The sequence below is a fragment of the Thalia democratica genome, chromosome 4, assembly GCF_965202585.1.
Source record: "Thalia democratica chromosome 4, ktThaDemo2.hap1.1, whole genome shotgun sequence".
Classification (NCBI taxonomy): domain Eukaryota; kingdom Metazoa; phylum Chordata; class Thaliacea; order Salpida; family Salpidae; genus Thalia; species Thalia democratica.
Window position 1 is genome coordinate 37,770,853 of NC_139168.1, and position 18,586 is coordinate 37,789,438.

Here is an 18,586-nt window from a genome sequence, read left to right on the forward strand (position 1 = left end):
TTGAGCACTCAAATTTCTACTTTTTTAAACGCTTGAAAAACTAACACTTCATAAAAACTTTATTCATTTCATTTTTAACTGTTTATTTGTTTTTAAACATATTTTTTCTATTCCATCAATTTTGATATGTATAATATGGGTAGCTGTCAAAATTGCACGAAGATACTTTTGCACGAGCAGACAATTTTGCACAGAGACATTTTTGAACAGGTTGATTTTTAAAAAGTTTTTTATTTAATTTTCTTGTTTTTTTATTTGGCTTTTTCTTTTTACTACCGCTGTTACCCCTAACCCTTACCCTCAGTCAGTATTTTTTTTTTAATTAACTATTTTTTACTTATTTTTTTAATAATAATTCTCATTAGTTATTTGTTTATTTTTACTATCACTGTGACCCCTAACCCTTACCCTCGGTCAGTAACTTTTCTTTTCTTTTTGCTTTTTTATTAGCTTATCTTATAGCTTTTTTCTGTTTTTTTTTACTCTCGTGCAAAATCGACCTTGATGTAAAATTGTCTTCGTGCAATTTGGACCCGTTCCCGTATAATATATTTATTAAATAATTTGTGGAGAGACACAGACTTTTTTTTCTTTATTAGTAAATCGATTTTGACTAACAACATAAGTGTTACTACAATAAATTAGTGTACCACAGTCCACAAGACAATAGCAGTTGACCTATTGATTTTAAGTAATGAATATATTAAATAGTTTATGTAAACAAATTATTATTATGAATTGTTTACGAATTAGTAAGTACAATTTTACTTCAAAAACTAAATTAGTAAAAAAAAATAACATTAGATAAATGCTAGAAATTTTCTTTAAGGTATTTTGGTCACATTAAAATGCTGTGCTTGTCATTCGAACAACCACAACTTAAAAACAGCTGCAAATCTAACACTTCATATTTATTACAGGGTTGCCACTCATTGAGTCAAAAAATCTTCCCTGAGTAACCTTAAACTTCCTTGAGTTTTTTCAAATCCTTAAAAACTTTATTATTTACTAAAAAAATACAATGTTAATTCTAAGAATATTGAAGAACTAGCCGCAAGGCTAAAAAAAATCTAAATAAGCACTTAAAAATAAATTAAATTAACTTTTTTGAACAAAATATTGAAACTGGATTAACTAAATCTCATTCTAGATCTAGAAAACATTTCCCTAGATTTTTTAAAAAATCTTTAAATTTCTGTAAAATTTTTAGAAAAAACCAAAACTGCCCGGAGTTAAAAACAAAGAATCAAAATTCCATGAGTTTCCCTGAGATTTTCTATAACTTGAAAATTCCCTGAGTTTCCCTGAATTTCTTGAGTGTGTGGCAACCCTGTTATTAGCCATGGTAATTAACAACCATGTGTCAAAGTTACTGCCGTATTTAAAAGTAATTAATTTAAACTTAAGTTATTTACAATCATATAAGATAATTTTCTTTAAAATTTAAACAAAATTTAAAAATAAAATAAAAAAAAGTTAAATTTCTCGAAACTGAAAAACTAGTTTATTTGAAAATATCCTGTTGAAAGAGCAAACTAAGTAAAACAAACAAAATATCAGCATTTGTTAAAAGATAATAGTATGGAGTTTTGCAAACTTTTAGAACTAGATCAATTGTTAGACTATAAAAAACTTACAGTATTAAGATTTTAATACCGTAAGAATTTAAAAGTATGAAAAAAAATTGCTTTAAATTAAACATTTTTTCTATAAAACGCCTGAAAGTAATAAATGAAAAATAGGACAAAAATATATTTTGAAATAACTTTTATAACTTTATAATTTCTAATAGAGTTCGAAAAAGACTTTACTTTTATAATAAATAATTTATTTATTTTACACAATAAAAGGAAACAATAATAAAGACACATATAGTTTATTGAGGCCAAGTATTATGATTCTTGAAAAACACAAAAGTTTTCTACCATACTTCTTTTCTAACCCAAGTATATATATATATGTATAGTTTGCATACAGAAAATAATATATTTTTTTAGACTTATATTAAAGTACTAAAGCTTAATAAAGTAGCCAATACTTTAGCAACTCTTTAATGTATAAACAAAACTTACCAAAAAATGTATTACAAACTTGTTGAGAAAAAGTTTTAAAAATTGCAGCTCTTAAAAGTCATAAAAATAATTGGAAAAAACCATTGGTTAGCATATAATATATTTCTAAACCGAACTAATAATATTTTTATATAAAGGAATATTTCAAGTATATTTAAAAAATATTGTCCTGCATAAATACTATCAAATGATGTAACTATAATATAAATTAAGTTATACAAACAATCATTTAGTGATCTTTCATTAAAATTCAGTATATATAGAAATTATAAGCACCTAGGAAATAAATATTATTTGCAAAAAAAAAAAACTATCTTCACAAATGTCGAGAAGTATATCGATTAAACATTGGAACGTTTAAAAAAAAAACGATTTTAAAACAAGTGATAACTCATACAAACTATAAAACAAACTTTGTGTGTATTAGCTATACAAAGTTTAAAAAAAATAAAGTAGTTCTGAGTTTTTCTATTTAAAAATTAAATATTTACTTTCAAAACATCAGTAAACAATAAAATAAAAGCTAAAAACTTGACCTAGTCTGTTAAAAGGCGTAAAGAATTGCAAACTTTTCTTAAAATGGTCAGCACCTTATTGCAAATGAACTAAACTTCGGTGTTACTCAGTCTTCCAACTATCAGGTGAGAGCAGCTGTAACCTTTTCATCGTCTTTGTCTTCCATGCCAACCAAAACAATCCCAAAAGTACACTTACTACTGTGACGAAATAGTAGCCGTCTACGGTCATTTGCTTACAAACACCACCTAGTGACTCACAGTTCTGTAAAAGTTAAACACTTGTTGATAGCCACAAAATATTTTTTTCACATGTATGTAACTAAACATTATATTATGGTACTAGTAGAATACATCATATAATTTTATACATAGTTTTATGGACTTGAAAGAGGATTTAAAAGCTTTCAAGTAATATGCATTCAAATTCATAAATCAGCAAACTAAAAAAAGTCCAAGATTGGGTCAATTATTCTCATCTTTGATAACATATTTTTTTAAGAAGTTAAAATAATCAATACGAAAAAGAACTTTGACTTAAAATTTTTAAAATTATTAAAAGACTAAAACAGAGATAGTATAAACTCTTAAATATGGGTTTGAAACTGTAAAATATATTAACTTAAAAAATATAACTTGCATTTGATAAAAATAATTAAAAATATAACTTAGTTCAAGTTATTATTATAAATATTATTATTATCATTACTAATTAAAGTAAGGTAAAGTTCGATACTTCATAGCAAAAGTGTAAAACAAATTTATAAAATAACAAATATTATTAACACTAGAAAAACTTGATTCAAAAAAAAATTCGAAAACTATTCAGAAATTTGCTTTATAGTAATTTGTTTAAAATTGTCAAAGAACTATAAAAAAAGATTAGACCCAACTTACTTCTTAATATAAAAAAGAAAAAACTTTTAAAAACATTAAATAATTATTACAAACTTTATAACTAATGGTTCATTACAGCAAAGATTATGATAAAATATTATTTATTTTTATAAAAACAAAAGTAAGTTTGCAATTTTGGACTTTTAATAACTTAAAAATATGCTATATAAATTCTATTTTAGTTTCCATGTACTAAAACATTAGACTCTTTTTTTTAAATAAAAATTGAAAAAACTATAGTTTAAATGTTTTCTAACTTTCAAAACTAATGATAATTCTTAAAAAACTACATCAAAAACTTTATTAGTATAAAAATTTAAAGTTAACAAGACTTGCAGAACATTTTATATTGGTATAAGTGAATTTACAGTATTTGATCTTTGGTAGTAGAAATTTCAAGAAAAAAAAACTACTTTTATAACTTTAAATATTAAGTATATGCATTTCTATAAATCAATTAAAAACAAACATACTGAAATCGTGCTGTTGTCATGACAAAACTGAGAATTCAGCAGAGATCCTTCGCAGTAGGAAAACTTCTTTGTATCTGCAAACCACATTGCTACTGTGTTTGGCCAATTTCCTGTATTGAGTAGTTTTTAAGATAGTTAGTTACTATTTAGAATTTTTCAAATGTTATTTTGAAGTATCAATCAAAAGTACCATATCTATAATGCATAAACTTGTATCTGAATATTAATTAGAATAATCAGCAAGTTTAATGTTGTTTTTAAGTTGCTTGTAAATAAAAAAAAATGTTTAAGAGTTTGTGCAAAAAATAATGTAAAAGAAACGAATGTTGCAACTACAAGTATTAAACAAAATTACAAAACTAAATGATACTACAATTTACTAGTTTTTTTTTTCCTACGACTAAAAAAAAACTTCTTGTGCTTAAATACTTTATTAACAATAAAAAATCTATAACGATAAAAAGTATAAATATAAACAAATATATATAATATTAACAATGATATATAGTAAATTGAGCTATGGTTAAACTGTGATACATCGCCTCTGGCTCATTTAAAGCACTCTTCCTTCTATCTTGGAGTACTCCACTCTAAAGCTTTCCTGGCGAATCGAAATCTTTTAACCTACGCAAGGTAAATGACACCTTATTTTTTATGGGGACTAAAGGAGCAGGAACTCTTTTATGGGGACTCACTAATCTCATGTCTGTCAATCTCACGTGTTTCATCGGATGTTGGCACCGTTGAAGTCTTCTGTAACCTCTACAGGAGAATAAGCATGTTAATGACGTACACTGCCCTTGGGAGAGCAGGGTAGATTTTTCTGCCAAATATTGAAAACTTTCGTTTCATTATTTGTTAAGACTGGGTTGTACAACCTTAGAAACCTTCTGTTTTTATGAGTCCGTCTTCGTGAGCCATCAATTCTCACAAATGTGGAAGCACTTCCATCACCACTCCACTTTACACAGATAGGCACTGCCTTGTTTCTGCAGTAAACATCATACAGAGGTTCCAACTTTCTAGCGTTGTGGTCAATCGCTTCTGCATTCTTAAAGAATCTTGTACAAAGTGCCTCTTATTCAAGTTTCTATGCTTCTCTACATACAGGACGCACAGCAGGGTTAGAAAATTTATCCAGTTTGCTTTAAAATGCAAAACCATCTCCCAGCTGCGTAATTGCACATTTTCAGATTGGAAAAGTATTTATTTTCTATTATTTTATTAAAAAAAAACAGATGTGTTTAGTTAATATCAGGGGTCGGCTACCTCAAAAGTAAGAAAAATACTTACTGGGTGGCCACTTATTTTTGAAAAATTTATCCAGGTTTTCTAAATATTTTCCAGGTTTTTGAAATTACACGCTTTTTGGTCTATTTTCAGTTCAAAACTAAGGTTATGGTAAAAAATTGTCTTAAGTTGTATAACAACATTAAAAAGAACTGTAAACCTACTATAATAGTATTTTTAATTAAAAAGTTTTTTGATGACGACAAAACTTTTTATCTTTATGGTAGATTTTTTGTGTCAAATCGAAACTTTACTAATTTACAAAGAAAAATTGTATAAAACTCCACATTTTTTAGTGATTTTTGTTCAAAATTCCAGGTTTTTCCTTTTTTTTTTCCTTAAATTGTTAAATTCCAGGTTTTTTCAGGAACCAAGGTTTAGTGGCCACCTTGTATTTATAGAGAAAAAGCTTTACACAGACCACGGTTATTTATTTATAATTGTAGTAATCAATACAAAAATACTAATTGAATTAAAAATGAGATAAAATAATCAATAACAAAAAACTACTTATTAATTATTTTAAAAATAAAGCCTAATGGAAGTTTTTAGGACAAATTTTTTTGTATTGATTTAAAATAGTATATTTTAAGCTAAAAAACAACATTTGAGCTGGCTGTAGTTTGTCATCCTGTTTTTAATGATAAAAAGTTTAGACTTTATTTAAATATAACAATTCTTATTTCATAACCATTTGTTTCTAAATAAATTTCGCTCAAAAATTTTTTTGTTGTTTACGATGGGAAAAAATATATGTAATGAGAACTAAAAATTAAAAAAAAACCTCCAAGATTAGTAACAGTGTTGAGCATAGTCATGTAAGTACCACCAATTCTTGGATCACTTACTTTTGCATTGAATGACATTTGTGCTACAAACATGCAGTATAAAGGGACCTGTTTTATTTTAATAGTAATTTTTTTAAACTATATTTTTTACTTATAAAAAATAAAATTAAAAGTGCAAAATATCATTGAAATTACTGACATATGAATTTATTACACAAATTTATTATACTACTGATCTAAAAAAATAGCAAACTACAAAGTTGTTTTTAGTACAAACCTGATGAAGAGCATACAAAACCAGCATCAACGCAAAATAACTGACGGGGTATTCACCGTTTTCATCAGCAAAATACGGCGTGTAATGCACGAAACCCATCATTACCAACCCCATCAGCAATCTGTATAAAAAAATTCAATCTTTTAATGCAAAAAACGATGAAAAAATTGTTAGTCAGCTGTTAATATACTAATTCAACTATTTTACATATTACTTGTTAAACCCATTTAGAAATGTGAAAAGTTTAGATCTCACTTTAATTTAAGTTTCAACTTCATTAATTTTAGAGAGTTCTCTTTTTTGACCACTCTATAAAACAAAGTAAAAATAGTTAAACGATCAAATAAAAATTGTTTTGTATTTATAAATAAATTTTATAGACCTAAGACAAACGTTATAATATTTGACAAGTATAACTAAAGTAGTTTTAATGTAACCTATATTTGAAAGCTTGTAAGAATATGTTCATAGGAGTGGGACCAGAAGTGTATTTGCTAATAATGAGTGGTAGTGCTATTTGCAATGGTGTTAGTGGTACTGCTAACATTGCCATGCTTTCCCTCTTCACTCCGTATTCTATCAGCTTTAACCCTGAGATACTTTCCCACGCAAATCCTACCTAAAATTACTTGAAGTTAGAAAATTGAACAAGGTTACAAAAAAATATATATGTTGTCATAAACTATAAAAAATATCTTCTTTAAATAAATAAAATAATTTTGCAACATAGTTTGGAGAGATGTTCTTATTCAAGTGCTTTATAAGAATTAAACTTGTAAAAGGTGCGACTTGAAAGCATAACTAGATTTGTCTCTCTATATTAAACGCTTTTATTGGTATTCAAGCAAAACTTTTTTTAATAAATTTCATTAAAAAAAATTACTTTTGCTGTAAGAAGTATTATTGAGTAGCCTATGACACTTTTGAGCTTAATAATTTTGTAAAGCTGTTTGTAAGTGTCAATTACATTATCACTTTCATCATCCTCAGTAGATTTTTTTTCCTTTTTAAACATCATAACCATTGTTGTTGCTATGACAAAAACTACGGCCCAAAACTTAAGAAAGCCTAAAAAAAGTTTGAAACAATCAATAGTGAATTATATTTTGTTTAGTTTATCTACAACTAACGTAAAAATAAACCTTTGACATTATTTTCAATTATTTATTTCATTAAAAAGATATCAAAACTAATTTATTAGCTTTTTAATTATAAAGCTTTCTTAAATTATGGCAAAAAGATCAAATAAAAAGTTTTACAAAAAAACATCTACTATGATTTTAAATATATTTTCATGTTTATATTTTTAAGTTTATGGAAAAATAAAAAACCTGCAAGTGTAATTAACCCTCCAACAGCTTCAGTACTTCTCAAGTAGCTATTACAAAATTTCTCTGATTCAAGAGCCATAAAAACTACTGATCCTAAGAAATAACCAGCTGTCTGCATAGTTTATTAGCATAAACATTTGTTTTTAAGTTTTATAAATAATTTTAAAAGAGTACGATTTAAGAACAATACTTTCAAGATATTTAAAACAGCTTAAACTAATAAAAATAAGGCAATTAAGTAAAACTAAATTGTATTAAACAATTTTGTATTTATGGTTAAAAGAATTTAAATATACTGTTTTTACTGAAGTAAAAAAAAAAAACTAAATAGATTTTACCTGTCCTACTGAATTACACGTTGAAGCAAGTCCAACGTTTTTTTTGGAAAGCATTGTCAATGCCCATCCATCTACAGCAATATCTTGAGTAGCTGCTCCAAAGTTAAGTATGAAGAAACACACGGTCAGTGTAAAAATATTTGGTTTGTCCACGTACAACAAGCTGTCTAACCTTTAAAAAATACTTTTCTTATCAAATACTTATCAAATTTGTAATGATATTTTCATATAAATTTTCACAAGATTAAGTTTCAAATACAATTCAATTTACAAGTTTATTTAATTAAAATTATACGGGTGTAAATTATTTTTACACCCGTAATTTTTTTTAGATTTTTTTTCACTGTCCTTATTGCAAAAGATTAAACTATAAACTGCCACATTAATCTTAAAAAATATAAGAATTCATTAAACTTTTGACATATTATAGTAAGTTTTGTATATGTGTTTTAGATAACTTTCTTGGAAGTTTTAAAAATTAACTGAAATATCTTTTTAGGTTTGTTTTTGCTAAAACCTCAAAACTATTTAATTAATAAAACTTTTTTAAAAGATGTAAAGTTGTTATACTATAATTTATCATTCAAAAAAAATAGTATACAAAAATAGGAAACGATTTCTTTAAAATGGTAGGAATTTTTTTGAAATAATTTTTTTATAGTTCTATAAGGAAACTATCAAATTCCCCATTTTTGATTCATTTTATGTAAAAACATTTTCAAACTTAACAACTAGCAATAAAAAGCAGAAATTTGGTAAAAAAATGCAAACTAAGAGCAAGTAGTTAAAAATTTCGAACCTCTATAACCTTAAATAAAAAGTTTTATTAAAATTGCATACAAAAAATCTAATTTAATAAAAATAAAAATTTCTAAGACTGACCGTAAGAAGTACTTATGTTTTAAAAACTTACTTTGTTGATAGAGCATACATTACTAATGCGATTGTAAGCTGAGAAGGCATTAGCCATGACTTTCTTCTTCCAATTGATTTAAAATACGCACCATCAACAATTGGAGCCCAAATCAACTTCAAACTAAAAGGCCAAAAAACAAAACTAAAAAGTGCTTGATCTTGATAGCTAATATTATTTCCCTGTAAATATTTTTCATTGCTAGTTATAATTTTAAAGCAAGTACAAATTAGAAAATATGTTTTAGCAGGGAGCTAACCAATTTTTAAAAAGAAACTAAAACTTTTAAAAACCTTTAAAAAATTATAGATTATAATTTTGAAACAACTAGAACAAAAATTAATAATATCTAGTAATTTTAAGCATGGTTGCCACTCATCTAGCTGAGAAAAATTTCCTGACTTTTCCTGACTTTTTCCTGACTTTTTACCAAAATTTTCCTGACTTTTCTAAATCAAACTCTTAAATTAAACTTAATCTAAAATACATAATCTAACACTAGAAACTATATAAAGCTTTCAATCTAATTTTAATACAGGTTAAAAACAACAGTTTTTTGCTGAATTCTATCATCAAACTTCCAGTACATCACTTAAACCATCTGTGTATGATTGATGTTTGTAATAAACAGCTCTATCAGCAAAATACTTGTATTATTACCTTAAAAACACAGCTTGTCTGAAAAAAGACACAAATATTTAGCATTTACTAGCATGAATGTATCAAGATAAACTAACGACATATAAGGAACTTTGTCATCTATATATTTTTCAAATTATATAAAGATGTAAAGTATACACATTAACTTGTTACATAAAATACTAAACTAACTGCTTAGTTATAAAGAACTCAATTATTTACTTAAACAAAAAACACTTTGATTCTAAAATTATGCTAGATAAACTTTTGTGTATATACCACAGTTTCACTATGGAAGTGTCCTTGCTAAAGACCATCAATACTAAATATCTTACAAAATCTGCTTGTTCAAGTAGGGTACTTTTTTGATATGTTAATAGAAAATTATTGCAGTTTTATAAAGGATATTTTTATACCAGATGAAGGCATTGGAAATAAAATTAAATATTTTTGTAAGTTTCTAGGAAAATTTTGGAATTCTTTTCTGACTTTAAAGGTCTTTTAATTAATTTTTACCATTTGAAGGCTTTGGAAAACAAGGAATTTTGTAAATTTAAACTGACAAAATCTGACTTTCTTTTTAAAATTTTATCAAATTTCCTGACTTTTCCTGACTTTTTTTCAAAACCCCCCATTTTTTCCTGACTTTTCCTGACTTTTGTGATTTTTTTAAATTTTTCCTGACTTTTCCTGATTTCCTGACTTTTCCTGACCGAGTGGCAGCCCTGTTTTAAGTTATCGCTAAATAGTTAGCTTATGAAATAAGTTATAATAATGGGTACAAAAATGAACTATAAGTATAACTAACAGCAAGGATCATGGGAATAGATCCGGCAATTCCAAGGGGTAAGCCTTGCAAAAGATACAAAAATATAAGAAGTATTACACTATTTCTGTCCTTTCCCTTCCACCATGATTTTTCTTTTTCTTCAACATCATCTTTAACTTCATACTCTTTGGTAGGTAAAAGTCCTTCACCTTCCATAACTCCATGCCTTTCTCTTACTTTAGACATTTTTCTAGCTATCCTGAACAATTTTTTTAGCATAAATCTGCAAAAATTACTGTGAAACACAAATAAACTAGCTTGACACAATATTAACTGTTTTTAAATAGTAAATGTGTATTAACTTTTTCTTTTATTTTAGAACAATTTTTTTTTTATTGGATCCAACATTTTAAAAGTAAAATAGAGTTATAAACTAGTTTTAACGAATAATTTTACTATCAATTTTATAGCAATTATTATGTTTTAGTATGCATGGATAGATAATAAGCTTAAATTTGTAGGGTTTAATTTTTTTTAATCAAATATAATACCAAATCTCACCTAAATAGCTCATTAGTTTAAAAACATAATCATTCTAACTTGAAAATTGTATGTCAAAATCCCTTTGATTAGAAAACTATGAAAAACTTCATAATATATATGCTGAGAATAGACCTTATTTTCTTAAATCAAAAAGCATAAGCTTTTTTCTAAGTTAACTTAAACAAACTTTCGACCAATACTTCTACTAACTTTTATAATTTTCAGTTGTAAAAAATATTAACTCCTAAGATTCAATAGATTCAATGTTTGAAGTCTTAATAGGCAAAAATAAAGAGATAAGTAGTAATAATATATCCACAAAAAGGTTAATAAAATTTAAATAAATATAAAGCTCTAATTGTTGATAATCAAAGTCAAACTAAAACTTCAAAGTATAGAAAAAACTGTTTAAACTATTAAGAAAAAACCTGATTTTTCATATAAACTTGAAAAAATGAAAAGTCTAAATTGTCAATATTGAAAAACAAATTTATTCAAAATAAGAAAGATGTTTAAATTCTTCTATAAAAGGCCAAAAAAAGTTATAAGTGTTTTGTATGGCTTACTGTATATATTATTTAAATAATTGACATCATAAGCAATAATATTCAGATAAAACTGGCTGTAATGATAATATTTTTTGTTAAAAGTACAAAAAAGATAAACTATTAATTATCTCATGTTATTATTTTAACAATTAATCAAGAATTTTACAAAAGTAAATACTCAAATAGTTTAATTAAAAACACTTTTAGAAGAATTTTGACCAATTTAACTTTTATCTGTAAACAAGATTTAAAAAATAACATGTAGTCGTTGAAAAAACTTCCTACTAAAATCAGCATGTTGAACACTACTGGTTTAGACTTAAGGAGGATCAATCCTATGTAAACTGTTAGTGACCTTAAAAAATAACCTTCAAGTTTATAGCTGCAAATTTTAGTACATGTAGAAATCATCACAAAAACATACGCGTTTTAAGATGATTTGAAGAAAGTTTTGTGGAGACATTTTTTAATTTTCTGAACTTTTTTATCATTTTTTGTTTTATTTAAGTTTTTTTGGGAAAATCAAGAAGTTCCTCAATAAAACTTTCTTAAAATTATTTTAAAACGCAAAGAATGCTTTTTAGTGATGATTGTTATATGTACCAAAATTTGCAGCTAAAATCTATACGGTTAATTTTGAAGGTACCATACAGTTTTCATAGGTGTTGTTTTCAGAAAAACTTAAGTGTGCAACTGGGTAAATATATGCTAGTAAGCTTTAATTTTTATGTTGTTTTTTATGCAACTCCCCATGCTGAAAAAACTATTATTGTGCTTCTCAAACATTTTCATTTCAAATACAGGTTTGTGAGCATATACATATTTCCTATTGCTACAAAATAATTTTAAATTCCTGACATGTCATTTAAGATCAAAATCCCCTATCAAAAAAACTACACTGCTTTTAGCAACTTAAGTAAAAAAGGACACAGCATTTATTCCGATTATCGAGTTGTAAATAATACCTTTTTTAAGTTTTTGTACAAGTGAAACATAAAATATACAACTGTTAAAAGAGTTTTCATTTTGTTGTAATAAACGTACTTTTTTTTATAAACCTAAATTTGTTTTAGTATATTTATGGGTTTATTTCTTAAGCAGTAACAAAATAAAATTCTTTTCAGTCAACTTTAACCTGTATTATATTAATTATATATATAGTATATTAAGAAAAGTTAAAATTATTATAACTTAATTAAATTAAATTTTCTTGAACTACATATATTTTTTTTCAGGCTCAACTTTTTAAGACAATATGTGTGCAAAAAATGTTGTTTTTCATTGTTTTTGCTATTTTTTTTAATACAAAATTAAATTTTAGTCAAGTCTTCTTTAAATTACAAAACTTTAAAGTTAATCAATAGAATTTTATTAATTAGTCGGTTAGTTATGCTGAAAAAAAAAGTTTTTACTTCAACTTTTACATAAAATTTAAATCAGCTAAAATGACTTAGTTTTTAAAGGGCATTTTTTTAAATAAGCCCTACTAAGTCTTAAAATTGTTTGTTTTCTAAACGAAAAGCACGTAGTTACAAAAAATATAAAGTATTGTTGTAGTAAAAAGAAGTTATTTCACTTAGTTAATTTCTAAAACTTCCAAAAAAATAGTTATTTGGTTATTTTGCATAAATTAATTCCTTAAAAATTAACTATAATTTCTTTATAAATTTTTGAAAACATTTTATTTATAAAACAATTATAACAAATAAATAGAACATATTTTATTTTGGTTAGTTGTTTTATAACAAAAGTTTGATTTTAACTATTACTAAATAATCACATTAGAACTTTATTTTTTTCTACAACAACATTATTAAAGTAGTATCACAAAAAACGCTTTTTCTTCTAGTTATGAAGTATTTAAAATCATTATGGATTTCACCATAACGATTTCTTGCTAAATATTCATTTCTTTTTAAAATAACGCAGCTTTTAAGGTATAGTACAGAATTTATAAGACAACAAGAATCTCTTGAATTCAAAAAATAATCATAAATCTATTTTAGTTACGAAAAAAAGCTGCATAAATATTTATTTTATTATATAAATAATATTTATTTATTTTATTTTAATTATAAAAAAAAAATTGCAAAATACGGTCCAACGACTTAAACTGACCAGCTAAGCAGACGTGTTCGGTCGGCGACGTACTTTTTTGCTTTATAACAATAGAAATAGCTTTTTTAATAGTAATTCTTACAAATGTGTTTTTATATGATTGTTATTAAACAATGGTCATTTAAATAATGTTTTATTACAATTTATTTTTAAACAATACTATGATGAAAATACGGTTTATTCAAACGGCAACTTTAAATGATGAAGCTAAATGTATAGTTGTGTGTGTAAGTACTGAAACTTCTGAAAAACACATAGATATATTTTGTTATAAAAGAAGGTGCTGCTTTATAATAATAATTTTATACAGACGTTTATTTTCTATATTACTTAGTACGAAGATAGATTTTTGAAAACTTTTCAGTTAATGGAAAAGAAAATTTTTTAAGTTAGGAGATTTTCCCCAAGCCTTATAAAAATCACTACGTGTCGCTACTGTTTACCACTGCATCTAACAACACCTAAATTTACACGAACGATTTACATATAAAAATTTAGATTTTATTAGGTAATCTGGCTCTTACGGTGGTCCATCAACTATCTACTGGTTTATAATGTCTCAAAATAGTCTTCTTACAAATTTTTTTAAGCATGTTAGTTTAAATTAAAATTAACATAATACACTTTCAAACTTATTTTGTTGATTTAACTAAATTTTTTATAGTATACTCCGAGTGTTTTTTTTTTTTTTTGGTTAGCACAGTTTTAACTAGTAATAGTTTTATTGCCTATCATATTTGTAAAAAAGACTATTTGTGGTATCTTCTTTTCAGTAGTTTAAATTGTAAGAGTTAAGTTAGAGTTATCATTATTGATTGATTTAAATCTTTTTTGAATTGATTTAGATGCATAAAAGTCACTTAAGTTTACTGAAAAAAAAAATTCAACCAGTTTTTACACTAAACGTAATTTTATTACATAAGCAAAGTTTATAACAAAACTATTATATTTATATTTAGTATTGTGATGAAAATTAATTTACTAGTCTATAAAACATTTCACAATTCGAATAACTAAAAGTAATACAAACATTATATACAAGATGAAGCTTTAAATTTATAAACAGAACCCGAATTTTTTACGGCTGACCTACATAAATACTTTTTTACTTATTCTAATGATCTACGAAATCAACTATAGTAAAGGTCTAAAATATAACAGAAAAACGAATACATAAAAATTTTAAACTTCGACTTGGAATTAAGCTTTTACCATTACAAAAATTAATTTACTTAAGAAAATGTTTAAAAATATGAATCGAACTACAATGGCAAAAGACGTCTCTACACTTTTTTACTACAAAAAAACTATTAGAGTATTTTGAAATTGTGGTAAAGAAATAAAAGTTTTTTGCCGGTATTTAGAAGCAATCGATTACGCTTTTGCACGTAAAATTTACTAACTTCAGAAAAAAACCTTTCAGAATAAACAGAAGAAAAAGGTAAAAAAGATAAAAAATTCTAATGATAAACTAAATGTATTAAGATCGGTTTTGCAATAATCTAAGCTTAAATGCCTTAATCAAGTACTTAATTGTATTAGATAAAATTTTATTACTAAATAAAAGTAAAAAACTGTATATCAAAGTTTTTTTTTTGCATTGAAAAACTCTTAACAAAAGGTCGGAAGGCTTTCACAAGTTGCAAGCCCAGTAATTTTCCTTAAAAAAGCTTACCTCGGGCCACAGATATACTAAACAAAGTCTACTACTTTATCAAAAGAATAATGTACACTTTAATTTTTTTAATGAACTATTCAAATAACAATGATACAAGAGTAAATCAATTTTTCTATTTATTACCAGGTTTCGTTTAAAAAAAAGTTCCATCCATGTCAAAAATTAATAAAATAAGAACTTTCACTATACAATGTTGTATATGTTTATGAATAAAATAATAAGTTAAAAATTGTTAAAAATTTGACATTTTGATGTACTCCGGGCTACTTGGGTATCTAGCTTTATGTGAAACCACCTCTGTAACAGGTTCGGCAGTTTCGACAGAAGCCAGATTAGAAGTAGCTTCGTGGCCATCTATATCTTTATATGCTACCTCGGTCTACGACTTTTACTTATAAATTAAGTTTAAATATAGACTAACAAGTATCTATAAGCTTTAATATACAATAAAATGAAAAACACCATAAGAAAGGTTTACTACTTTAGAAGACTTCTTGCAGTTCACAATTCTAGTTGTACTGTAACAAAATGGTTGCTCGTACAGTTTACTGGTTTAGAACGTAGGGATTTATACTTCCTTGTTAACACCGGATGTAGATCACGCGAGGTAAAAATTTACAATGTTGAAATAAAGAAATTAAAGATTAAAGTAATAAGTTTATGCCATCGAATGCGTGGGCTTATGCGTGGAGTTCAATGTTCAAATTTACCCAAACTGGAAGTTATTGCTGAAGGACAGCTTGCTGCTACAGTATGCGTAGGCTTATGAGTATGGCATTTAACAACTTAAACCGAGTTGTACGCCCCGTCGACGTTGCTAAAGTAGGTATACAAAATGTATATAGAACAAGATATAAAAACTACGTAGTTATGAAATAAAGTACAAAGTAAATGTTTCAGACAAACAAACAAATACTTGAAGGAGAAGGTTTTGCCGGAGATTATCTATCTTTTTCAAGATGGCGGCTTAAGCTCAGAGCGCCAAGAGAAGGTTTTGCCGGAAATCAGCTAGTTTTTACAAGATGGTGGCTTACGCTCAAAGCGCCAAGTGACGTGGAGCTGCTTTCTTCTTGACATAAAGTCGGTAAGACTTGCTCTCTCATTCGCTAGGCTGCTTATATACATCTCGTTTGCATACCAGTTCCGCGTGATCAAGGCATGATTCTAATTATATCATGCTGATTTAAGCATGATACCCGGCGTGATTAATAGTTAATTTTACATGGCATGAAGGAAAATTTGTTAACTAGCGGTTATTATTATTTGTTCAAAACAACTTTTTTTTTTAACAAAGTGTTTTTATAATTCTAAGAATAAAAGAAAAAGATTTTAAAACTAAATTATTTATAAACTCGACTTTTGGACTATCGAAGCGAAAGTAAAAAAAAGTTCACGTCGATGTCCAACAATTTCTAAAGTTTTGAATTTAAATAAAATATGTAATGTAGAGTTTTATAACCCTTTCTTCCCTATTTATATGAAGCTGTGAAGTTTGTTTTCATATCATACATACATTATTCTATTAAAAACATTATTACAAGTTTTTCTGTTTTTAAAACTGTGCAATACAATAATCTAAAGTGTGTGTTTTTATCTAGTAAGGCGCTAAAGAACTGTAAATAATTTTACACTTTAAAGTAATAACTTAGATATAAAAACTCTAGTGATCCTTCGGATCCGGATAATATTTTCCAAATATAATAGACCTAGAACCAGTAGATCACAAATTCATTCTTTTTCCCTATGTAGAACTATATGAAACTTAAAACTAACATAAAAATAAGTAATTTTAGTAATTATTTCAAATTAGTTATAATTAAACTTTTTTCATTTACAACCAAACTATTTTATATTATCAAGTTGTAGTACTACTAAACTTCAGTTTTTAAAAATAACTTTAATTAAGTATTTAACATCTATTTTTAAATACTTTATTTGTTACATAAACGAAGTCGAATTAAGTAGATAACAAATTATATAATTCTTTAATCTTTTGCAATAGCTAAACGTATAGTTAAAATTAGCTATTAACCATAAGTTCTTTAGTTTTTTAAATATCATGAACAGTAAATTGTCAAAAGGTAAACAAATTACGTCTCAAAGTAACCAGGTTTCTGTAAATCAGAGGTCAGCAACTTTTTATAAGTTGCGGGTCAATTTTCTTTGAAAAATTTGCTTATGGGCAGCATTAGATAGAAAAAGTAGTCTGCGCTAAGCAATTTTTTAAACTATTTGTAAAAAAAAGTTACAAAAAAAAATTTTGAACCAATAAACTGTTAAAGTATGCACTAATAATTAATTATTAATAAATTAATAACCATTTTTTTAAGCTTTTAACATGAAATAAATTTTAAATTGTTTAGTTAAAGTGTGATTTTAACTGAAAAGTATCTTGTGGACAGTAACAAGCAGTGGGCTGAATCCGGCCCTATAATGTTTATAAAAATAAGTGTAATCCGACCCAAAAAAGGTAAAAACTGCGGCCCGGGAGTGGCCTGGCCCGTTTAACCAAATTTTTAAACTTACACGAGATCAGGACAGCAGGAAGCGTAAAAATGCGGCCCGCGAGTTTAATGTGGCCCATGAAAGGTTTAATATGTGGGTTACGAAAGAAAAATACGAAATTTTCATTAGATGTTCTAAGGTTTGAAGTGTAAATCAAAAAAAGGCTTTCAAAATAAGTTGGATAATTGAGAAATTTTCGTGAACTAAATTAAATTAAAATGCTCCAACCAGCCAAGGACTAAATATTTCACATCTAGTCTGCCGAATGAGACGTTGCCCACTTCTATTATAAAGAAACCATTATTACCAATTTAGTTTATATCACTTAAAAGCTGTTAAAGTTTTAATAGTAAAAAATATTTTTTCAAAGTTGCTATTTAGTAACGCTTTGTAAGTAAATTTGTTGTTGGACACTTTAAAAATTTTCAAACGTAAAGAATAACTTTTTTTTTTCAAAATTATTATTTACTTTTCCTAAAAAGGTAACTTAATGCAGCAAAAGTTCTGAAATTGTTTTGTTAAATTGGAAAACTTTTCTGATAAAAAGTTTTTATTAACATCATGATAAAACATTGATGACTCATTTTCACGTTGGACCACAATTTTACTTCCGTTTTTAACACATTGAACATTCTGACCACTAGGAGCATCATGCGATTTAAAACAGACGAATTTTCAAGAATTACTATCATATACTTCTAGCGAACGTTTTCTGATCACAAAATGTTTGTCTTTTACAACAACTTAGCTATGTCTATGTTGAATGTCGACCCTACTTGCCATTACAGACTATTTGTATAATTCATATGATTCTACAGTTTTTAATAGAAGCCCAGTTTTAATCTGTTCTCCACAAATCTAACTTAGAAAACTACACTGCTTGCTAATCTTC

At 26.1% G+C, this 18,586-nt stretch overlaps 1 protein-coding gene across 1 annotated transcript; it reads right to left on the reverse strand.

Annotated features, from left to right (window-relative positions):
• Positions 1-1,890: 1,890 nt before the first annotated feature.
• LOC145835129 (acetyl-coenzyme A transporter 1-like) lies at positions 1,891-10,557 on the reverse strand. Its single transcript, XM_082942678.1, has 10 exons — positions 10,342-10,557; positions 8,895-9,076; positions 7,982-8,153; positions 7,644-7,755; positions 7,196-7,380; positions 6,750-6,931; positions 6,313-6,433; positions 6,032-6,143; positions 3,958-4,067; positions 1,891-2,852 (listed from the first exon to the last, which is right to left on the reverse strand). Exons 1-10 carry the CDS (start codon positions 10,546-10,548, stop codon positions 2,691-2,693), a joined length of 1,545 nt encoding a protein of 514 aa, XP_082798804.1. The 5' UTR covers positions 10,549-10,557; the 3' UTR covers positions 1,891-2,690.
• Positions 10,558-18,586: the final 8,029 nt, after the last annotated feature.